The 23,835-nt window shown below is 32.9% G+C and overlaps 4 protein-coding genes across 5 annotated transcripts; 1 reads left to right on the forward strand and 3 right to left on the reverse strand.

Moving 5' to 3' along the window:
- The first annotated feature begins 1,221 nt into the window (after positions 1 to 1,221).
- On the forward strand, positions 1,222 to 2,650 carry LOC106413211 (agamous-like MADS-box protein AGL53). The gene has a single exon (XM_013854027.3). It carries the CDS (start codon positions 1,551 to 1,553, stop codon positions 2,409 to 2,411), a length of 861 nt encoding a protein of 286 aa, XP_013709481.1. The 5' UTR covers positions 1,222 to 1,550; the 3' UTR covers positions 2,412 to 2,650.
- LOC106412135 (ribulose-1,5 bisphosphate carboxylase/oxygenase large subunit N-methyltransferase, chloroplastic) lies at positions 2,568 to 7,480 on the reverse strand. Of its 2 annotated transcripts, none has more exons than XM_013853027.3 (15): positions 7,212 to 7,480; positions 6,864 to 6,967; positions 6,670 to 6,733; positions 6,461 to 6,571; positions 6,286 to 6,345; positions 6,107 to 6,214; positions 5,630 to 5,702; positions 5,439 to 5,479; positions 5,291 to 5,371; positions 5,069 to 5,104; positions 4,914 to 4,997; positions 3,312 to 3,445; positions 3,156 to 3,238; positions 2,925 to 3,073; positions 2,568 to 2,835 (listed from the first exon to the last, which is right to left on the reverse strand). In XM_013853027.3, exons 1-15 carry the CDS (start codon positions 7,329 to 7,331, stop codon positions 2,683 to 2,685), a joined length of 1,401 nt encoding a protein of 466 aa, XP_013708481.2. In that variant the 5' UTR covers positions 7,332 to 7,480; the 3' UTR covers positions 2,568 to 2,682. The 2 variants fall into 2 exon arrangements, with proteins under 2 accessions (XP_013708481.2, XP_048597115.1); XM_048741158.1 differs by having other exon boundaries at positions 6,461 to 6,587; positions 7,212 to 7,369.
- A 4,506-nt stretch (positions 7,481 to 11,986) lies between these two features.
- LOC106415485 (ABC transporter G family member 18) lies at positions 11,987 to 14,868 on the reverse strand. The gene is made up of 3 exons (XM_013856215.3): positions 14,755 to 14,868; positions 13,670 to 14,499; positions 11,987 to 13,559 (listed from the first exon to the last, which is right to left on the reverse strand). Exons 2-3 carry the CDS (start codon positions 14,426 to 14,428, stop codon positions 12,192 to 12,194), a joined length of 2,127 nt encoding a protein of 708 aa, XP_013711669.1. The 5' UTR covers positions 14,429 to 14,499; positions 14,755 to 14,868; the 3' UTR covers positions 11,987 to 12,191.
- A 4,512-nt stretch (positions 14,869 to 19,380) lies between these two features.
- Positions 19,381 to 21,261, reverse strand: LOC106412109 (chalcone--flavanone isomerase). The gene is made up of 4 exons (XM_013853003.3): positions 21,037 to 21,261; positions 20,808 to 20,966; positions 20,466 to 20,689; positions 19,381 to 19,771 (listed from the first exon to the last, which is right to left on the reverse strand). The coding sequence occupies exons 1-4, from the start codon at positions 21,158 to 21,160 to the stop codon at positions 19,523 to 19,525; spliced, it is 756 nt and encodes a 251-aa protein (XP_013708457.1). The 5' UTR covers positions 21,161 to 21,261; the 3' UTR covers positions 19,381 to 19,522.
- Positions 21,262 to 23,835: the final 2,574 nt, after the last annotated feature.

Raw genomic sequence — 23,835 nt, forward strand, 5'->3', positions numbered from 1 at the left:
AAACATGTGTTATGAAAATGGTAGTCTAAGTAATTTCTCTCATAATTTTGTCAAATCATAAATCACATTTTCTTACTCATTTTTGTATTTAGTGTTTAACATAAAACTTAAATGGGTTAAACAAACTATTTCTTCCTTTAAAACATACCCATTTTAATTAAATCTGATTAATTAATAAAAAATTAAATTTTTAAATAACGAAATATTGTTATTTTAGACATATATACTTAATATTAATGTGAGATCCAATATTATATCAAAAAAAAATATTTTTATTAGTATAAATTATTGTACATTTTAAAAGTTTATTATACCGCAAAATATACATTGCATGTTGCTCAATTCAGACCAATTCAATTCAGCGGCATTGTGAACATGGCTGTTGACATTGTTTCAGAGTCACCACAAAAGTACCATGTCCTCCTGATTACCGTAAAAGACTACTTGATTACGGAGTTCCAATAGACATGCCTGCTACCGTTGACGCATTGCCGCAAGGAGCTGAGCTGCCAATGTCAGTTTTTATTGTCGGTTTGCAAGACACTGACTTCGCAGAATTGGAGAATGAGGTATATAGATTCATTAAAAGAAAAATGGACATTGATAGCATATTATGATAGCATTGTTTTCATAACTGCTATGAAAATTTAATTTCTGATTTTGGCTTATATTAATAGCACTTAATTAATGCTATCTTGCAAAATTAGTGCACACAAAAAGATAATTGATAATACCGCTAATACTTAGCTAAAATTTACACTTAAGCACCAAATACATATTTTTGTTTAAGAATATAACCCAAACTATTCATAATAGATTTGGTTATATATTAATTCTTATTTAATATAATTTGAAAAATAAATAAACTGATCCAAATCGAAATCAAAAATCTGGATTGGAACACTTCTACATAGTCAAATTTTCAATATTTACACTACCGAGGTAAAGAAAAAAAAACAATTTAACACGTTCTAGAAAAATCTCCCCAAAAAAATCTAGCACCAAAAAAATATATATCGCATCATCCAAATTATGTCATGTACCGGGATCCACTCGCTAAAAGGTAAAAACCAACACTCTCTCTCGGTTCGGACTGGATCAGACCGGCCGGTTTGATGTCCCGCGTGTAACAGAGACCCGCTATTATACAACGACAACGTTATTAAACTCTAGTAGTTATGTATTCTCCCATTGGACGAACTTTTAAGACATAATGGAAAAGACAACATTAATACAAGTCTGACCTCCACAACGTTATCTCAAATCGGTGCTTAAGGGATACTTTGGCCATTTTATCGCAAACGAATCTCACTAAGTTTAATAATCCCCAACGGCTACATTAAATGAAAAATGGAAATTATCAATTATCTGATCGTTTTTATACTTTAAGAATAGGAAATTATGGGATCAATTATTATACTTAGAAAAAAGGGAAATAACCAAAATCTATAAATAAACCCTAATCCTTCGCTAAAATCACTTGCACTTGTCTTTCTCTCTTCGTTACTCAAACTTCTCTTCTCTGTATTTTGCAGCAAACAACAACAACAATGGATTCTTCTTCTTCGAGAAACAAGAAGGTCAAATTGTCAGTGAGAAAGCAAACCCTTTTCAAGAAATCATCGACCAATTTGTTGATGAGACAGGAGACGATTCTGAAAAAAGCTGGCGAGCTCTCCACTCTCTGCGGTAATGAAATTTGCGTTATCCATTATGATCGTGTCGGTAACCTCGTCAGAACTTGGCCCGAAGATGAGTCCCAAGTCCAAGACATTGCCCAAAGATATAGCCAACTCAGGGACGAAGAAAAACAAAAGAAGAGCACCAATCTTTCAAAGTTCGTGAACAAGAAGATGCACGACGAGAAGAAGAGATCTCCAATTGAATTCTCACAGAAAGTGCAAGATCTTGAAGGTTCCTTGGTATATAAGTTACAGCTATTACGAGACATGATGCTTCATGACGATCATCACGCCGAGCCAGATCAGAGCATTACGAATCTTCTCATGAATGGTTCAACAAGTACCGAGCAAGACCTGAGTCGTGGTGATGTTTACAACTCCACTGCAACCGGTTCTTTGAATCATCCGAGTAAATATTCAATCTTTATGTTTAACCATGAAAACGCTACTTTAACACAATTGCCTCACTCAAGCCTTGACCAATCCTTGATTCCCTCTTGTTACAACAATCTCAATGACAGTAGGACTTTGCTTGGGACACAAGGCTTCAACGACAACAGCAATCTCAGTACTACGCAAGGCTTCTTCAACTTTGGCTATGACAACAATGCTTTACCTGGGGAACAAGTTAACTTTGGATACTACAACAGTCTTCTTGGTACACAAGGGTTTGGTGGATATAACAACAATCTCAACTATACGCAAGGCTTCAACAATCTTTGTACATGATGGTGTGAAGTTGTATCAGCCTGACTTCACATTCAAACTCTTATTGATCACAGCACAACTGCTTCATCCTATTATTCCATTGCGTATTAATCCTTGTGCTTATGTTCTTATGTATACATATATTCTTCATTCAAGTCCATTTTTCTGTAATATATGATGACTAATCTCATTACTCCTTTTGTTACACAATTATAATATAACTTTTAGGATCACATCGAATTTTATTTTCATCCAACCAACAAGGCCTGCTCCATAGTCACTTGAGTCTCATTTAAGGTGCTGAAAACAAGTTTGTGCAATAATGAATAAGCCATTCAGCTGCAGATCTCAGAACACGAAGCTCCCCAAAGATGAGCTCTCTTGCCATCTGCCTTCTAACAGTAAGCCTTTGTGATTCAAAACGGAAATTAGATGCTCCTAGTTCCTGCAAAAGCACCCAATAAATAAACCTTTATCAAAACCTATATTTCAGTTCATTATGTGGCAATTAATCGAGTCGAAATTCTGTAGTACCTTGATGCAAACATTATGATCCACAATTAAACTGTTGATATGAGCCAAGATGATCTTATGTGCCTCCAACTCTCTGCTCCTGTCTTTAAAGGGAAGCCGAGCTAGCCGGCCATCATTTAGCTCAGCTTCTTTTGACAAATCATTTAGCTCTGAGAATATCATTATTATTATATACTGTTAATACTTTCAAGATCAGCCTCAAAAGAGAGTAACTAGTTTTGATCTGAGCACCTTGAGGAGAGGTACAAGAGAGAAGACGTGCAAATGCTCGGAGAGACTGAGGAATTCCTTTCCCTGTAGCTGATTTCACTTCCCTGAGATAGAGAGAGAACCAAAACTAGACTTAGATTACACTTAATCACATATGCAACAAGCATTAATACCTACTTGATTGTGAAAGTATCATAAGAAGAGTGAAAGATATTGATATCTTTGACACTTCTTGTGTAATGGGTTTGGAGAAGTCCCAGCTTCATGTTGCGGAGAGGGTCATCATTCGCTATATCCATTTGGATTTGAACCTAGTCAATCAATCAAATGATCATCACGTTCAAAGTTGGTGAGTGGACATGTTTGACTCTTAATATCTACTAGATTTTGACCCGCGCAGGCGCGCGGGTGTATATTTTGAAAAATATGTTGATATTTGTTTTTCATGTAATTATTAGGATTTGAAAAAATGAATCCGAGGAACATAACCGATACCGATCCAAAGATATAGTACCAAACCCAAACATAAATTGATTAAATATTCTAATTATTCAAAATTTTGTTATTTAGAGAACCGAATCTGATCCGAACCGAAGTATTTGGGTATCCGAATTTATCTAAAAATAGATTTATATACTTATATATATTAATTATTTTTAGATTTAACGTATATAAAACATCAAAAATGATACTTTTAAATTGGTTTAAATACTTGAAAATATATATAGATAGTCAAAAGTAAATATCTGAAATAGTTAAAGTATACTCAAATCACTAAAAATACTTAAAATAATTATTGATTTCGTATCCAAAATTTTAAATCAAGCCAATTGATATGTTAAGTTTAAGTATTATGACATATGTTATTCAAATTTATACGTAATATATTATTTTATTTATACATTTTGAGAAATATAAAATATATAATGATTTAAGACTTTAAAAATAGTTTAAATTAGTTATCCAAACCCAAACCAAACCCGCAAAGATCCAAATCGAACTCAAACCAAAATTTAGAAACATTCTAATAAGGCTGAAATCTTTGACCCCGAAAACCCAAAATACAAACCGATCAGAACTAAACCCGTATGAGTATCCAAAAGCCCATCCCTAGTCATTATTATATATCGTATTTTATCATCATATAATTAATCGTATTTTATATGTACCATCATATAAGTAATCATATAATTAATAGTATTTTATACATACCATCATATAAATAATTACATATATTATATTTTTAAAACTTAATATGAAATATGAAAACCATAATTTGAGTTGGTATTTCAAATTGGGCTTTGTATTATGTTTTTCTTATATATATTGACAATATTTTTTTATAATGGTTATTGAAAAATAGTTTAGTAAAAATCTATTTTTGAATATATGTATATTTTTGAATCAATTTTTGATATAAATCAAATTTGAATTATTATTTTGATTTGAAATATGTATATAAAGTTTAAATTTTGTTTTATGGTTAGTTTAAAAATTTTTTTTTTAGGGAATTAGATTGACCCATTTTGGTATATTTTAAAAGTGGCCTAGATAACTTTCAATTTAAAAAAAAAACATAAGCCCATTACTTTTTTTCTTAATATTAATATCCTTGTTTTCAAACAAAAATATTTTTTTTTAAAAGACTGCAATCCATGTTTCCAAACACTCCAAATTTTTAAAAGTCCTATTCAAGTCTCCAAACACTCCAATTTTGTACTTGAGTTTTAATAAGATAGATAGATCAATGTTGTTACAGTCATAATAGAGAAAGCAAACCTCGTCATGAGTGTTGTAAGGAAGTGTAAATCCAAAATCCAGCATGAGTGTAGCATTTGAGAATTCTCCATACCTAATGAGGACCTACACAGATGTGTTTGGTAAGCTCTCAAAGCCTGTGATTAAAAGCAAATCGCTTTGTGTTATAATCATACCTCGTCACCAGGACTGTAGTCACGATCTGCAGTGACCTGCAAAGTTTGAAAACTTCAAAATCATGCACTAGTTACAAGAAGCATGTATCTTACAAGATCGAAATTTTAACTTAAAGAGTCTCCTAATGTAATCAAATGAGATATGGAGGTGACAGAGAATAGCAAGTAGATGTAGGCAGACACAGGAAGAAGAGAAGTCAGAATATTAAACGGGAAGTAAACCTCAGATAGTTGGTTGTCTTCATCAGTCAAAACGATTGATGCAGAAAGTCCATCATGGTTCATGAAATCTGCAAACGGAATCTGTTAAATGGTCAGATCACCTTGAGAAGACCAAAAAAGAAACGCAGAATCATACTGAAGACACTACCAGTGATATGCCTCTCGAGGTTTCCCACGCACGTGATCCCACTGTCCAGAGCACCAAGTTATCCATATCAAGTAAAACCAAAAACAAAACAAAAGAATGCCAGTGACTCAGTGGTAACACATGTAGTGGTTGAGTAAAGTCAGAGACAGATATAGCGCCAAATAGAATTAAATGTAGAGTAATTTTCTCACCTAATGTATATGCATACATGAAATTTTCCAGAGCTGGGCGTTCAATGGCTTTTGGAAGATGTTTCTTGAATGCCTATTAATAACCAAAAATAATTTCACAACTCTTAACTAACTAGGAAGAGACAAACAAAATTTAAACATGCAAATGTACCTTATCCACTACCACATATAAATACACATGTATACTATGTACTCGGTGGATGCATTGCTAAGACACATGATGAACAGAAATTAATTATGTCCATAACATTTGCTAGTACCATGATATATTTCATTCGTTTAACCACTATATGGGCGTGCCTTTGTAATGGTTTCATAAATTGTAAGTTAATAATATACTAATCGAGGGACAAAATAAGGGAGTAGCCACAATGTTATATAAATAGAGGTGTGCAAAAGCAGACCCTTTCTCTATAAGAACATGGGGAAATCGAATTTGCCACCAGAAACAAACATCATTAAAGGAAGCATACTTACTTGTGATACAAGTGAAAATTCCTTTTCTATCCGAGCTTTTTGTTTTACAGTTTCCTTGTAAACTGCGCTACAGCGAATCATGCTGAACTCATTTTCATCCCAGAAGATCTAAAGAGAACAAGGAAACCATTGTTTGTTAAGTATTCTGACCACAATAAGGAGTAGAGTGAAAACCCCACCGTGCTGTGCATATCTGAAAGCTGAGGAAGTCGGCTGATATAAGGGAACCATCGAGAGTTCTGATTCAGAAAACAATCATAAACTCTCAAAGTCAAAGAAAAATTAAACACTCAGATGAAAACGGAGACTTATATTAAAGATTACATCAACCCAAAAATGTTGATGGCAGCTTACTTGACCAGCGTTTATCTCGATCATAACAAGAGCAGCAAGCTTTCCTATGTTTCCAACTTTATCAGTCAGTGAAACTCTAATATCAGTTGGAAGCTCATCCGGAGTTATTTGCTGACAACATACAACTCTAATATCAAAATGTATTAATCTTCAGAAACTCGTTTTAGATCACACGAAAAAAGAAGAAAAAACTCATTTTCATAATATACCGCATTAAAAGGGATTTTAAGAATGCAGTCCCCGGCATGGATTACTTTTGAGGCAAACAAGGCCCTGCTCAAAAGTCAAATTATGTTAAAAACTGGTTAGTGTATTTGGCATTATAAACAAACCATTACACCAAGATCATAACTTGTATAAGCAAACTAGTGGCAAAAGACTCAAGAAGAGAGACATCACTGACCTGCCATAGGGGGATTTACCAATGGAAAGACTGTTAGTTAGCTTGGCTCCAGCAATTTGCTCTAACCAAGGTAAGAAATCAATGCAATCCTTATCCAAAGCAGCCTAAACATATAATGACATCATTCACACATTAATCAGCTTATCAGTTCAAGAACTCAACACTCTCATCTTTCATTGAGAGAAGAAGCAAAGAGAACATAAAGGTTTCATCTTTCATTTGCTATACTAGAGGGAAGTCTTTAGTTTTACGTTTCCCAATAGAAGAATTTCAGACAAGAAAACTAAAGCCTTGTCTGAAATTCTCCAAGAATATGCGAACAAGAAAACAAAAATGGAAAAAAAAAACCTGAGCTTGAGACTCTGTGAGTGATTGTGCATTGAAGCTGAAACGCTTTGCTAAAGAAGAGGTGAAAGTGCGCCGTTGCTGAAACACAATCAACTTCACCGTCGGACAGCTCAATAACATATCTCCGACCAAAGTCCCCTAAATCTTGTCGCGCGTGAGCAACCACCGGTCGAAATTATGACGGAGTGTATATCGACTGCAGCGAGAGTGGTGGTGGTTGCGTTTACAGAGACGGTCCAATCCGGTTTATTTTTCTAATCTAGAATTTTAGTACAGTATCGGTTCAGGTTAATCAACCAGATAAGACACCCAATTTAGTTGTTGTAATTTTGTAATATGTACTATATCGGTTCGGTTAAGGTAGAATAACCAAAGGACATGATTGTGGTTTTAATTAAACCTCACTATGCTAAGACACCTGCTGAAGTAGGTTGAAGATTAATACCATCAAGCGAAATAGCTTCTTGTAGCATTATAAAGTTGTCTGCATTATATACTAAGATGCATTAACACTTTGTGGGTCTCATTTCTAACATCATCAGCTCCCATAATCTCAATGCGCCTATTCTACGTGTTTTCTAATCTTCATAGGATACAACGTTTCATAGAAATACTTATATACATGAAAGCAGAGCAACGAATATAGCTAGATCTATCATCTATCGACCAGAGCAAAGATACATAGCAGTCCATGGTAACTAACCGTGCTCACCTTATCAATTTTGGGACATTGGCCCCAGCCCCTTCTCACATTAATATATTTTGGGATCTCCATATTCATAAATCATATAATCAATATATAATAATATGATAAAAACTATAATTATCTCTTAATACTTTTCAATAATATGACTATTTCTGCTTAGTTGTTATGAATATTAATTTTATTGTATAATTTTTATTTTGAATGTTGAAAACATTTTTCTACATATAATTTGAGTTTGTATATACAATTTTCAGTTGTGACCAAAATATAATTTTTGCCATTAATTTTCATAAGATTAATTTTTCTTAAAAATAATTTTAAAATATAAAATAAGAAAACAATTTATTTTCTGGTTCGTATTAAAAAAATTAAGACGCATATTTGATATAAAATAAATTATTTTTGCCCTAGGCCCATAATAACCTTCGCACGGCACTAGTGCCAAGACTCAAGAGCCTACCTATATTGTCTCCTCAAATGTCATGAAGCTAACGATATAATAGTGGCATAATGAGTGAATTTGCTACTTGCCTTTGCTCTCTCTCTCTCTCTCTCTCTCTCTCTCTCTCTCTCTCTCTCTCTCTCTCTCTCTCTCTCTCTCTCTCTCTCTCTCTCTCTCTCTATCTCTCTCTCTCTCTCTCCAAGTTGTGAGATATCAAACAAAATCTCACATTGAAAATTAGACAAAATAATGTCTAATATATAAAGAGATTTCTAACTCTAATTAGTACGAAACTTTTTTGGAAGGAAACCAAAAGTAAATCTATTCAGGATTGCTTAACGCTCAAAGTGGATAATATTATACTAATCAAACAACGTACAGTTGGACATAAATTTAATAAATCCCAAGTTCACTGTACATAAATTTAATAAATCCCAAGTTCCCAACACAAGTTTATGTTTCTTGTCTTCATTTATTCGTTTTGATTGGCTCTTGAATCCCTTTTGTATTTCCTCCATAGTCTTGAATGACTCCACAATCAAACCTCATCGAATCTCTTCTCGTTACTATCATCCTAGCCCCTGCCGTCTGAGTTGGAATTTATACTTAGTCGACCTAACTTTTGAATAATTTCAGACGTAACACCAACATATACATGTGAATTATACTTGTTGTAAAGTAAAACAAAGTGTTTTTCTGCACCAGATGCAGCAATAAAAATTTTAAATTTAAATTATATTTTCAAAAAAAAAAGTTAATATTTCAGATATTTTTATTTTCTTACTAATATTTTAATGTAAATTTTTATTTAGTTAAGAAAAAAAATAATATAAAACAATTTAGTTAATTTTAAGTTTATGTTTAGAAATAGATATGTATATATCTAAAATTATAATTCTATATAGATTCTTATCTATTTCTTTTGGTTAGAATATATTAAATTGATTTTATAAAATAAGTAAAAATGATATTAAATTATATAATTATGAAAGCAAAATTAAATAGTATTTCTAAAACTAATGATATTAAGATACAAAAATTGCATAAATTTTGAAGATTTTTTTCATAATAAAAATTGTATAATTATAAAAATATAATTAAATAATATTTTCGAAACTATAATATTTTCATATTTCTATTATTATATTATTTAGTTTTATATTTGAATATATTTACTTTAGTGATGACATATGAGTTATTACAATATTCTAAAAAGTTTCCAAAAATATAAATCAACATTAAATGTTATTACCATATCGTAAGAGTTTACCAAAAATATAAATCAACATTAAATGTGCTTTGTCCATGTCACAATTAGACATATCCATGTCATAATTGTTATTGTGACATGTCATCTTTTTTGGTGAAAGTGTTTGTGGAGACGACACATAAACAAAATTTGAAAAATCACTTCTCAAATAATGTCTAGAGAATTTTTGTTTCAAAATAAGTGTCAGTTTATAATTTCATTACATAATTTATGGACTTTATATTCCAATCGACTTTTATATTGGTTGAAATGTGGTTAGGTGTATTGGTAATGATGTTTTTATTTAGTAAATATATAAAACAAATATTTTCTTAATCTATGTGTTCAATTCTGAAATGACTTCGTTTCAGTTTAGTTGTTGTTGTAGAGTAAATTTAGTTGTTGTTGTAGAGTAAAATTTACGTTTCAAAATAAATGTCATTTTATAATTACAATGCAAAATTTATTAATTTTGTTAAGATACATATATATTATTCTATTCTCTAATTTATATTTTTCTTTTAATATTTATTGTTGTAGGATTATGAATGTAATTTAATTTATAGAGATAAACATGTAGATTTTTTTTTTTGCTTTTTAAAATACTTAAGAGTAAACAAAAAAAATTTATAACTATGGGACAATATTTTTCTTGTTCCGCTTTGGGCACCACATCAATCCGGACCTGCACTGACTCCATCCTAAATAACTGATCATAGTGTCTATAAGCTTTGACTTCGTGGTGGACGCCTCTAGGGGGGTCATCTACTGTCCAGTAAATCGTAGCCAAGAAAAGCTACATGAAGTAGAGACAAGCTCGCCTCTTCTGCGAGGATTACTTTTTTTCTAATAGCTTAGAGGTATAAAGTAACGTAGTAGTAACAAAAAAAAACAGAGGTACTAAATTTTAAGGTAAACAAATCCTAGTTTGAAGGGAGACCACAACCGTGTATTAGACCAAAAGTGAAAGTTCCAACAGCTTGAGACAGCTGTGAATGATTAGATCAAAGGTTGTATTATTAAAAAGTGAGCAGTATAGTTAGTACTTAGATTTTAATAATCTTAGAGACATTAAAACTCATTCATAATTTTAAGGCATGAAATAAAAACCATTGAATTTTGATAACGACGCTTGTTTAAATCATCACCATATTCATGGCCGGCCCTGAGATTTTGGAGACCTGTGACAATGTCTTACGTAAATTTTTTTTATCAGTTTAAAGGCCTATTTTTTGGAGTTTATGTTTATGTAATTTTTTCCAAAAATTCCGATCATATTTCATTGATTTTGTTTCTTTTCGATATACTTTAGATGATAATTGATGTCTGGAAATGTTGACAACAAAAAAATGTGTGGACATTTTTTTCCCACGTTCTGACGTTCATAAAGTAGTAACAATAGATGCTTTAAACGTGAGTTTAAGTAGTTCAGTTTTAGTTGAAATTTTAATTTCCCACGTTATAACTTAATTGTGTATTTAGATGCTTATATTTGATATGTATATTTAAATGGTTCGAATTTAATTGTGTTCTGAAATGCTTTAAAAAATTTCTGTCTTCAAAAATCTATATGCATTAAATATATAAATTCCACTTTTATTTTACACAATTTATGAATTTGGGTCCCTTGAACTTTAATACATTCAGACGTACAATGCCACTTGTTAATCGCATAGCCAGATAAAATTGCAGTCCAGTATGGGTTGATATTTCTTATCCGACAACCAAACTTTTGTAATTTATTCGCCACCAAACGGCATTTATGTTACGAATCTTTGGATGTGAACGTGTATGTATATAGTATATACATTTAAGTTTGAATATGAACAAATAATATATTCAAGGGCCATTTCAACATAAAATCGTATTATACATTTAGTTTTGAATTTAGATGCATTTTCAATCCATTTTTACCAAATTAAAAACGCTAGAAAATTGGAGACTAAAATCCATATTGGACTGCAATTTAGATGGATTTTAGTTTCCGCAGCAGGAACGAATCCATAATAATGAGCGAACTTTGTGGTCCAGTGGTAGTGGACGGGCCTTGGATGCAAACACATTCTTGGTTTGATCCTCCTGCTGCGGAAACTAAATCACATTGTTCTGCTCACCACGGTTGCGGATACGTTCGTATGAAAATCCGGGAGAGGACCTGTCGTGGACTGCACCTCTCATCCGGAGGTTAAGTCTGTGTTTTTAATAGATTCAGGTTTAACCTTTTACTTTAACAAAAAAAAAATCCATAATAATTATGAGACACTATATGATGCCAACTAAATTTGAGAATTGAATTGTGTTGAAAACCTGAATTTTTTTCTTCAAAAACTTGGTAAAAAAATGTTTGTTTTACTATCCAGTAGTTATGATACCTGAAATACTAAAAGAGAAATGTATGTTTGACAATATTCAGAAAAGGATACAAACATATGAAACAGTTACTAAAGTTACAACTTGATTACACAAACTACAACAACAAGAAGACTTGGAAGCTTCAAGCTTCACTTAAATGTGTATATTAAAAATAGGTAGATGCACTGACGCCAACGGAAGTATATATGTTTTGTGTGTTGTGGACAATCTTCACGTCCTCTTATTCTTGCTTCCAAACAGCAAGGAGAAGTAAAACAAGATCCTAAAGAAGAGACCCCAAGCCAACGTAATCCACAAGCAATCCCATTTGCTCAACTGAGAAATACCTTGCTGCATAAGTAAGTCAGGCCCTGTTCTCAAGCATGTGGACTCCGTTATCGTTGTTCCCAAAGAGTTACTCAGTGTATCGAGGAGCTTAACCTTCATCGCATCAGGCATTTTCGCCAAAAGCGTACCATCAAACACTTGGACTCCTCTAACAAAACAACGAGATGGGTCATCAAACTCGTTGATCAAGACAGCTTCGTAGGGATACTTCAACAATGAAATGTAATGAAACCATATCCAGTAAACCGGTATCCGATCCCGGTTAATGTAGAATCCACCCAAGAGTAGACAGTAGGAAAGATAGGCAATAGTGATCATGAAACTTATCATGACATTCGGAACCAAACCGGACACAAAGGTGACAAAAGAGGATCCGGACCAAAAGCCTGCGTAGATTATGAGGCAGTAATAGAGAAAGCTCTCTAGTCCTCCGCTTAAACCAACAGTCCAGAACGTGGTCGCAGCAAATGCAATGGAGAGAGCAAGTAGCTGAGGCAGAGACACAAGAGAGTGAGAGATGACATACGAAGATATTCTGTATGCGTTGCGCGTTGACTCTCTCAAGAAAATGAACCGTTCTTTGAGAAAAACAGGAACGTTGTCCGCACAGACGTAGAACATTGTTGACATACCAAATGCAAAGAAAGCCATCCTCTCTTGTGCACCTCTCGGAGTGTTGTCAAGCCTCCAGTATATAGTAGCTAAGAGAAGACCAGTCACCATGACAGTGGCGATCCGTGTCCCTATGAGCTCCGGTGTCCGGATCCAGTTTTTCATGTACCGTTTGGCTAAGATAAAGGTCTCGACCAGTGGCGGGTTTGCGTATGAAGATACAGAGTCCATGGAAATTGGATCGGAACTGGTTGAACCGGAGACTAGCTTGCCTCTCGAAACACTTGCGGTAATGGATTCTTTTAGAGACAAGGCTTGGTAAGGTGTGGTCATTGGCGTGGCTCGAGCAGAATGGTTCTGTTGCCACTTCTCGTTGAACTCAACTAACTCTCTGGTTCCTTCGCTGGACCCTTCGAGTTGTCGTACTAGGTCGAGTGCGAACTCGGTTATGTTCTCTTTCTCCGGGATAGGATGTCCGAAATCAGACAAGAACTGAGGAAGACTTGTCGGAGAACCGCTGAAAACATTCTCGCCGCGAGATAAGATGATAAGACGATCAAGCAAGTCAAGGACTCGAGCGCTAGGTTGATGTATTGTCATAATTACGATACTACCACTCCTAGCTATACGTTTAAGAACCTGAAAACAGAACCGGATCTGAGATTTCGGAGAGTAATTTTAATTTAAAAAAATTGAAATATATAGTAACTATTTAAAATTTTGAAGATAAGACGAATGTTTCATCCGACCTGCACAACCATAAACGCATTGGTTGAATCCAACCCGGATGTAGGTTCATCAAGGAACAAGAGGATAGGATCGTGGATGATATCGATTCCTATCGACACGCGCCGCCGCTCTCCACCGGAGACTCCACGGTGACCTTCGTCTCCTATTATCGTATCCGCCGCGTTTCTAAGCCCTAACTTGTCTATTAGGGTTTGAACACGCTCCATTTTCTTGGACTTGGACAAGCTTCTCGGGAGACGAAACTCTGAAGCGAACATTAGAGTTTCTTTGACGGTGAGCATCGGGAACAAAAGATCGTCTTGCATGACGTAAGCTGATATCACTTTCAGCAAACGAGTTTGCAAGATCTTCTCTCCGTTTAGAGTTACCGTGCCTCTCAAGCTACCCACGCGTCCCGCTAGCGCGTCGATCAACGTGGACTTTCCGGCTCCGCTTGCTCCGAGAACGGCTAGGATGTCTCCGTCGCAAGCCTCGCCGGAAACATCGTTGAGTAGAGGTTTCACTGAAGCTGGCTTTCCTCGAGAGAAGTCAAACCGCCGGCGATGTACGATGTCGTAGCTGAGGTTGTTGAAGGACAAGAGAAACGGTACGGGTCTTGTTTCAGGGGAAGTGAGATCAAGTATGTGATGAGTCGAAGCATCTTCGCCGGAGTTTTTCTTCCGGTCACCTCCGTCGAAATCTTTCAGGAGCTCTCCGAGCGTCGGTTCGTTGCCGCCGTCGAATGAGATTTCTTGGGATTCAGCAGAAACACGTGGCATCTTTACAGAGGAAAATGGCGTATTCTTGGAGATGAAGCTAACAGTGAAGTATCACTGTACAAGTGGAAACCCTGAGAAAATCAGAAGTACATTTAATATAAACGAAGATATATATAATACGATTATTACGAGATCTGGATTCATTCTTCTGCAGAAAATTTAAAATAATTGATTAAAAATCTATTTAAATTTGCAAAAAGTTATATGATATTTTCTATAAAGAGGTCACAAGATTGATATTTTAGTCTATTATAAAGTATTATAAAGATTATGAATAATACTAAAAAGAAACTGGGATTCACTAACTCATGAAATGGTAAACTTACTTGTTTTTCTTTCAGTTATCTTCTTTCCGGGAGCTAAAAGACATATCTGTAGTTCAGTTTTTGGTATGAGCACAAACAGCACTCTCACTCTCCTCCTATTTAAAAGGACTAGCAACTCATTTATTATTTTTGTCTGAATTAAAAAAGGAAAAAGAAACACGTCTCTCTTTAATTAATTATTAAGAAACTATATTAAGTACGAGTAGAAAACCAACAGAAGATAAAATATTAACATATTAAAGAGTACATTACAACAGAAATGTTGTTAAGCAAAAAAAAAACAGAAATATATATATCACACCGTATTAGTAGCTATTAGATTTTAAATCTTACTGGATATCTGAGAAAATACAAATAACCTGATTCAGATTAAAAAGATATATTCCTAAAACAATCGGATACCTGCATAGTTTCTTGTTCCAACCCAAAAACATAATTCACAGGACCTTACGTATGAGATCATGTTCGACAAATATACCGGTAAAAAGACATTAGAGCTCGGTGAAAATTACCAGTACAAGAGAGATCTAGTTACAAATGTGATATGAACAGCAAGATATTCCGGAAAAGAAAAGGACGAACTTGAGATGAGCCGAACTTGAATAAATCAGCGACAAGCCACTATACCACCATAATTATCCTTGAATTATTGAATTTTGGCGTGGCATTGAGCAAATTGCTTGTTGTCCTTCGTTGCTGGACTACTGTTCTTAAATTTATTATTGTTACAGTCACAGTATTTAATTTCTAAATTTCTAAATTTAACTTAGTCATCTTTATAATAGCTATGTGGTTAGATATCACGGGCTGTCACTTACTTTCACCATGATTTTTCGTTGATATATTTTTGTAACCATGAAAAATGTCTAGAAACAAAATCATTCGTGAGTAGAAAAATAAATGAAACTGCATAAACTTATACTACTATAAGGGCATCTCCATCTCAACTCCATTTTTTCCTCTAAAATGGAGTAAAAGTGGATATAGAGTAAGTAATGCTCTAACCCAACTTCATATCTCATTCCATAATAAAATTTACTCCATAAATGGAGTAGTTTATTTTTTGTTTGTTCATCACTCCATTATGGAGTAGGATTGGAGAAATTTTACTATATTTTCACTTTTACTCCATTTTAGAGGAAAAAATGGAGTTTTACATTGGAGATGCTCTAAGTCATCAATACAAGCGTAGTTTAATTGCGATAATGGTGAACTCTACCAGCTATATCATATTTTCATATTTTCTATCCCGTAACCGAATGGTGTGTGTATACGTGCATTTCCATGATAACGGGGGTAATCAAGGGAGGTTAGTTATCAAATGATGTATTTTAGGTTTAGTAAGTAGTATCGTAAAAATAAAACTAATTAAGAAAGGGAAAACAAAAATTTTTATCGATCATGGGGCGAAGAAGTTATATTGATGTGCTGGTTAGGCTAGTAATCAATTTGTGTTTAGCTACATTTGGTCTTCAACGTGTGTGTGTTTTTAGCTATGTCTCTCAATTTTTAAGAGAAACGTAATAAATACAGAGCTATATTTGGTGTGAAGAATGATTGGGCCACGAAGATAGTAGGTAAAATTGTGTGGCTCGCAGGACTCGACGATAAGAATCTCTTCGACATCACTTCTTCGGGTAAGGTTTGATTGGTGCTCCTCAGTAGAATAATAAAGGGCACAACAAAAAGGTGGGAAATAAATGAACCAAGTATGTTTATTAGGGTTTTGGTGTAGTAATTAGTTTGGGGCGTTTCAACAAGTTTGCGCTTTTGCTTTTTGAAGTTACATATCCGTTTCAGATAAATAAATTAAATATATATATATATATATATATATATATTTTTTTTTTTTTGTTAGACTTGAAGTGTTTCAGGTCAAAACTAGACTAATTTTTAGGAGAACGGTTCACCGGCGATAAACCAAATAAGAGTTAGAAATCTACGCTGTGTAGAGTTAACAATTTTATACTTAGACATCTAATAGTAACCAATCGCCCTGCACCGCACCGTATCAATGAGAATAGTAATAAAAATATCTATATATACCTTTGTATCTATATGTTTTTATTATTATTTGAACCGCATTGCAGTTGTCCCGCATATTATCATTCGGACCTTTAAAAGAAATTCACCTAGACCCGAACAAAATGACGATATTTCATATATAGTGAAAACTAGTAAACTACAATGTGGTTAGATAAATATTTTCGATGTAAAGATTTATGTTTTGTTAACAAAAAGGTAATAAAAATTAAAGTAATAAAGTAGTATTATTATATTCCACACAGGAAACAAGGAAATCAATGATTTGTCTATATAAAATACATAGACAAAGATAAAAAAAGGTTAACATGATCAGTGCCGGCCTATTAATTGAATGGCCTAAAGCACATAAAATTAATCATACAATAATATAATTAATTTAGCTAGTTAATTTTAAATACAAAGTACATAATTAACACAGAGCATTAATCCATTATGGATAGTTACAATTTTGGTTAAAGCATCTAAAATGTTTACTCGGGTCTGCATGTGGGTACTACATACTATTATTGTATTGATAACGTTTGGTTGGAAGAGAATGCAATTTGTCGTTAGCATTTAATTTAAATCTAGCGTACCATTTCCAATTTACTTTATCAACCAGTTTAGATTAAGTCATGCCTGAACATGATAAACTCGTGACCCTCATAAAAAATATATTTATACGAGATACGCATCTAAAGTTATAATTCTATCTTATCGCAACTTCTTTTTATGCGTGTGTTTTTTCTAAATGGACATTCTCTAGAAAATTTTATTTCATTTATTTTTAACTAATATTTTGGCATTATAAGATATCACATCTTATATAATCCACAAATATAATAACTTCACCTATAAAATTGTCTTAATTTTACTTTGACTATAAAAAATTTGTTGACAAAAATCTAACACAATATTACTAAAAGTTTTAAATAAGTTTTTAAAATAATGCATTAATTTCATAATTAGTAGTACAATATGATTCAAATTAATGTTAATTAAGATTTTATTAGAAAAAATATGTGTACGCTATTTCCGTAAACTTTTTAATTATAGTTTATATTATATTAAAATAGAAATACTATATGAATTAAATATACAAATTATATTAAATTGATAAATTAACTTATTTTATTTATTAACAATATTTCATTTAAAATATCATTCACCATTTAAATGGGTAAAATTCTTAAAATATGTATACAAATTTCCTAAAATAACAGTTCTAAATTATTTAAACATAACAATATATTACTTATAAAATCCTGCTATATATTTTAAAATGGTAGATTATAGTATATGTTTTATAGTATAACTAATATAAACGATCCTGAACAAATATATGTTTTATAGTATAACTAAATAAATTTTATAAATATTTCTTTATATGTAAACTATAGAAATTAAAAATATTATTTTGAAAGGGATTATCTATTTGATTATTTCAGATTATGAATTTATTTTACCAAATTTGAAATTATATTAGTCTGTAAATAAAATTAATAACAAAATAAAATGTATAAAAATTTTATATTAATTATGTTAAATAATTATTTTATATCAAATTATGTTATACATTTATAAAATGTATAAATCCGTCTGAACGTGCTGGTTAAACTCTAATTTATATTTTAAAATTGGTAACACACTTAATTCTGATCAGTATATTGTGTTTAGATTAAAATTTCTATTTAATTATTTTAAATTATATTTTGTAAATTACCGTATTCAAATTTGACTTCAGTTACCTACAAATCAGGATCTCTATAAATAGTGGCGGAGTTAGAAGTTTTGTTCACTGGAATCAATATTAAATAGGTACAAAACTAAAATTTCAACATTAAACATGGGGTCAATTGCATCTAAATTAGCCAATTTTTATTTATTTTATACTTAAAAACTTAACATATAAACTAAAGATATATAAAATCATTGTTGTCAGTTGACCCCTCCGTCTTAAGTACCTCTACCGCTGTCTATTAATAAAAAGGTTAAAGAATAGATTTGTAAAATTTAAAAGAAAATTTTAACGAATAATTTATTTTATATGTTTGATAATTATCTTACAAGAAAATTGATAAAAATAAGTGAAAACTAAAGCTTCAAATGTTTACAACCGCTCCGCCCCGCACCGCAGTTAACAGTAACAAAAAATCTCTAAATATACCATATATCTATATGTTTTTATAACTGTTAAAATCTCACCGCAGTTGAACCGCTTGCCCCGTACCGATCAAACCGCAGTCACCATTTCGGAGCCGCTTTTACCTTATTATTGCAATATTGCATCATCCAATATAATTCCAATAAAAGTTTTTAGATGTAAAAATAATTGGACAGGGCTTTTTGATAAGGTCTCGGTTTCTGTGTCTCAAATATATAATTGGCCAAATAGATGCATGTCGATCCAGTTAAAACATATTTGGATCGGTCCAGTATTTGTTTAGGTTTTTAGTCTTTGACATGTAATCCGGATTTTGGTTCAATTTCAGCTTGGACCCAAAAGCGGCTCATAAAACCGGTTTTGTTCGGCATCATCTCTATTCTCTGGAAGCAAAGATCAGCTGGTAATACATTTTTGATTCGTTTGGTATTTTACTATTTTTGAACCAACTCCATGTGATTATTTAATAAGTCTTACGAATAGAAACAGATTTAAAACATACGATGGGAACTAAACACAACGCTATTAGATATAGAAACATAAAGCACTAAAATCCCAAGAAAAAACTTTCATATTCCATCAGTTCTCTTTGGCCAGTTTATCTCCGAGGGGGAGATCGTTAGCTTCCTCTTGATCAGTCTTTGTTGCATCTTCTTCGACCTTGTCACTATTCATCAGCTGAGCTAATCTCTCGGCAACACTCAACCTAGCCCCAGGAGACACACCGTTCTTTCCAATGATCGATTCAAGAACTGCCTCTGCCAACAACTTGTTTTCAATAACCACTTTTCCCGTTTCAGGAATGCTATCATCTTTCGAAAACGCAACCTGCAAACATTTTAGTTCACACCAAAGACATGTCATAAAACTTTTCAAAGCTATCACGTATGTACTACGACTGCGTTTACAGCTAAACAAATTAAAGAATAAACATTCTTACTTACATGTTTCAAACGCTTTCTACATTAGCATTTATATGTAAACAAACAAACAAACTTCTTAATAACTTTCACATTCTGAAAACCTTATCTATTAGAAACAAAACCACACATCAAAATTGAAAGAGATTGTAAGTAGTATATAAAATTGATGAGATAATTCACTTATCACCAATTGATCTTATGTTTGAAACACATCAAATTTTATATGGTATCAGACCATCTATCCATGCTATCCAACTCAATCAATAACTGATACAGCCATAGAGTCATAGACCATCCATCCTTGTCCAAATATTCTAAAATTGAGACTCAAATAGCTTTTTTCCAGTAAACATATTAGTAACAAAGTACCAAATCTAAAGTTGGAAGAGACCTATCTAATCCATTAGTTTTTTATTGAAAAATCTATCTAACTTAATAGTATATCCTTATAAAGCAGAGCATCGCACATTTCATTTGCCTTTGACATTTGCATTTATGCTCAAAACTTATGGTTCTATTTGGAAACGTAAACTTTATATTATAACATGTAAACGCAAATGCAAGTCAACGTTACTAAAAATTGTGATGGCACCAATTACCGTAAGAGAGCCTTCAGGGGAGAGAGCGAAGAGGATGGAAGCACCAGGAGGGAACGTTTCGTCCTTGAAGACTTCCAAGAACCTCTCCACAGCTTTAGCCTCAGAGTCTGTGTAAATCCCTAACGATTTCCATATCGCCACACAGTTCTCCGTTACTTTCTCCGAATATTGTTGTCCCGTTAACGGCAGCTTCATCGTCACTTTGATGAATTTCTCAAACGAACCTAATTAAGAGTTAAAAAGAAAAGATATTAATTAATTAATGACAAAGTAGGAAACCTTTTGACTTTAAAACACTTTGGAATGACGTGTCAGTAAAGTAAGTGGTGTGAGGAAAAGCACCTGTGACGATTTCACGGAAGAAAGGGACGGATTCCGTTAACTCCTCTGTCGTTTTACCTTTCCACTTAACGGAGAGTGACGTGACGGAGACAGGATCAAGGTAAACTCCGATGACGGTGAAGATCACAAACTTTCCTTGAATATCCAAACCTCGCACACCTGCTTACGTTAGCAATAGCAAATAAAAATCAAAAACGAAGGAGGAAAGTGTTTTAAAGCGTTTTCGAACCTGCGCCACCGAGGAAGAGAGGGTTGGAGGAAGCCGGTGAGATGACGGACGGTGGAAAAGTAACGGAATCAACTTGAAGTTTCGTGACGGTGGGTAACGGTGACGGACAGTTGGAAGAAGACATGGTTTGAGTTTGGGGTTAGGTCTGAATATTTTGATAATGATGAGGTTTGATGAATGATGATAATAATGTAAAAAGTTTTTTTTTTTTTTGGGCTGGTTTATAAGCAGGGGAGGTAGGTAGCGAAAGTTAGGTTACGATTACGAGCGTTGGTTGTGTAAGCACGTGGCGTTACGCGCTTCTGTCCCTTAAATATTTGAATGGAAGATTCAGTATGGTAGTTGCCGAAACTTTAGAGCTTATTTGACAAGGGCCCGGTTTATACAGTAATTGTTAAATGGTAACCAATTTGAGCGAAATTATTATTTTAAGTTAAACACCAAAAAGACGTCATTATATAACCGATTCAAAATAAATAAAACTGGTTCAGTTGTAAACTAAACTAAATCAATTTATATGACAGCCACATCAGCACACATATCAAAATAAAGGTTTCGGTTATATAGTAATTGACCACATTTCAATAGTTTGTGTAAGATCTAAATTTGTATTAGTTCTTGATATTTTTAAACTTGATCTCAGATTTTAAAATTTTGTGCATAAAAAGTCAGCAAGTGACAAGTTTATGAAGAAATTGGTCGTTTTCCCCCATGGTGGCTACTGGCTACCGAAACTTTAGAGTTTTTTTTTATTTCACAAGAGTAAATAATGCATTTTAATGGTAACTAATTATTTTATGTTTTATTAAAATAAAATATTGCATTTTGTTATATTATTAGATCTTTCAAGTTTTGACACATTAAATTTAATGATTGTGAGAGAAAATTTTCTTTCCGCTTTTTATTTATTTATTCCATTCCATGCTTTTTATGTAAAATGTAATCTCTTTGTCTGACAATTTGAATGTTTTAGATCCATGGAGATGATGGTTAATGATATTCTCATGTGGCACTGGGGATTCAAACTTCATGGCTCAGATTTGTGGTGTTAGATCTTTCAAGTTTTGACACATATTAAAACACATCCCAAATTAAAATCATAACTTGTTAATTTAGGATCTGTCCACGATTAGTGTTAAACATGTTATGCCATTAATTTTGATACTATCTTTTATCAAACGAGTTACTTAGGAATGAATACATATTAAACACTTTAACCTTGATTAGAAAAAACACTTTAGCCAGAAAACAAGCAACATGGTGAGCATAGAAAATTCTTGAATAATAGAGGAGAAGGTACAGGGAACTATAGTGAGCAACCACTACTAATCCACTTCCCGTTAATACGTGCTTACCGTCCATTAGTCTTGTTCGGCTTCTTCTGCAGATCTAAGATGGTTTGGGCCTCTCCTGGTTAACGGCGTGACATTAGTACTAATGAGAAGTGATGTAGTGGGTGGTCTTGCTTCAAAAATATGTTGATGTGTTCTCGGTGGAGCTCACTTCTTGTTTTGAAAACGTCAATCTAAATTTTTGCTAAGATTTCTCCAGCTGTGGGAAAAATCAGTCGGTTGGAGGATGCGATGTAGGTCAATCCATCCACTGATTCCAAAACGATGAAGCCAACAAATTATGTTTGCTTTTTTTTATCTCTTTCGTTTTCTTAAATTTGGCGTCTCTCCTTCGTGTTAAAGGTCTGACTGGTTCAAACGCAGCGGTTGCGGTTGCGGGAGTTTGTGGATGCGGGCGGTTGCGGTTTCTAGCGGTTTTAAGAGATTTGTACGACTGGTACTGCAGTTAAAAATTGGTGCGTTTGCGGGTGATTTATGACTGGTTAACTACCAGATGCGGTAACAGTCAAATAATAAATTAACAATATTTACATTTAATATAATTATAAAAATATCAAAAATCATAAAACTATAATAAATATAAAATTTATATTTAGAAAGTTATAATTTTAATTTTTTGAAAATTTATTGAAATTGTTTTTATCATAAAATTTTATAATATTAATTAAAATATAATAGATATATTTTAATATTTTCATAATTTCAATTTTAAAATTTTTATTAAATATTTTTACTTTTGTATATATATTGTTTTAAAAAAAAATAAATTTACCTTCCTGCAACCGCCCGCAACCGCAAACGCTAGCTGCAGCCAGCTTTTGAATTTATGAGATTCGGAGCGGTTTGAAGCGGTTTGAAGCAGTTTGAGTGATTGTTGCAAACCGCCGACAACCGCTACCAATCGCAAAGCTGCGTTTGCGGGTGGTAGCGGGAAAACCAGTCGCCCTCGATAGTAGTTGTCTTTCTAATCGTTTTTTGTATTTAGATCAGATTGTTCAATTCATTGTTGAAAATTGATTTCTCATTTTAGTTTGGGGCTTATCAGCGCTAGGTTTCCATTTGTCAATACTCAGTATGCATCGGTTTTAGGTTTTACACCATTCCAATCTGGTTTGCTGATACTTTTTGTTATTTTTCAAAAATTAGGAAGCTCTTAAAAACGTTATAGTATATATTATTTATATTAACATAACTATATTATCATAAATAGAAGATTAAGTATATATTATTTAAATAGTTTGGTTCTGTATGTCTTTTCTTAAAAAGGACTGTGCGTGTAAATATGAATTAGATTGACCAAGTATAATTTATACAAACATATTTATGAAACTTTTTTTTTTGAACATTTAGGAAACTTAGGTAAGTAGATGTGTTTGCTCTAATTATAATAAGACAGTTTTATCTATAATGAAGGTTAAAAAAATATTTGAAAATATAGTGGTAAAAA

The sequence above is a fragment of the Brassica napus genome, chromosome A9 (genome assembly GCF_020379485.1).
Source record: "Brassica napus cultivar Da-Ae chromosome A9, Da-Ae, whole genome shotgun sequence".
Taxonomy (NCBI): Eukaryota; Viridiplantae; Streptophyta; class Magnoliopsida; order Brassicales; family Brassicaceae; genus Brassica; species Brassica napus.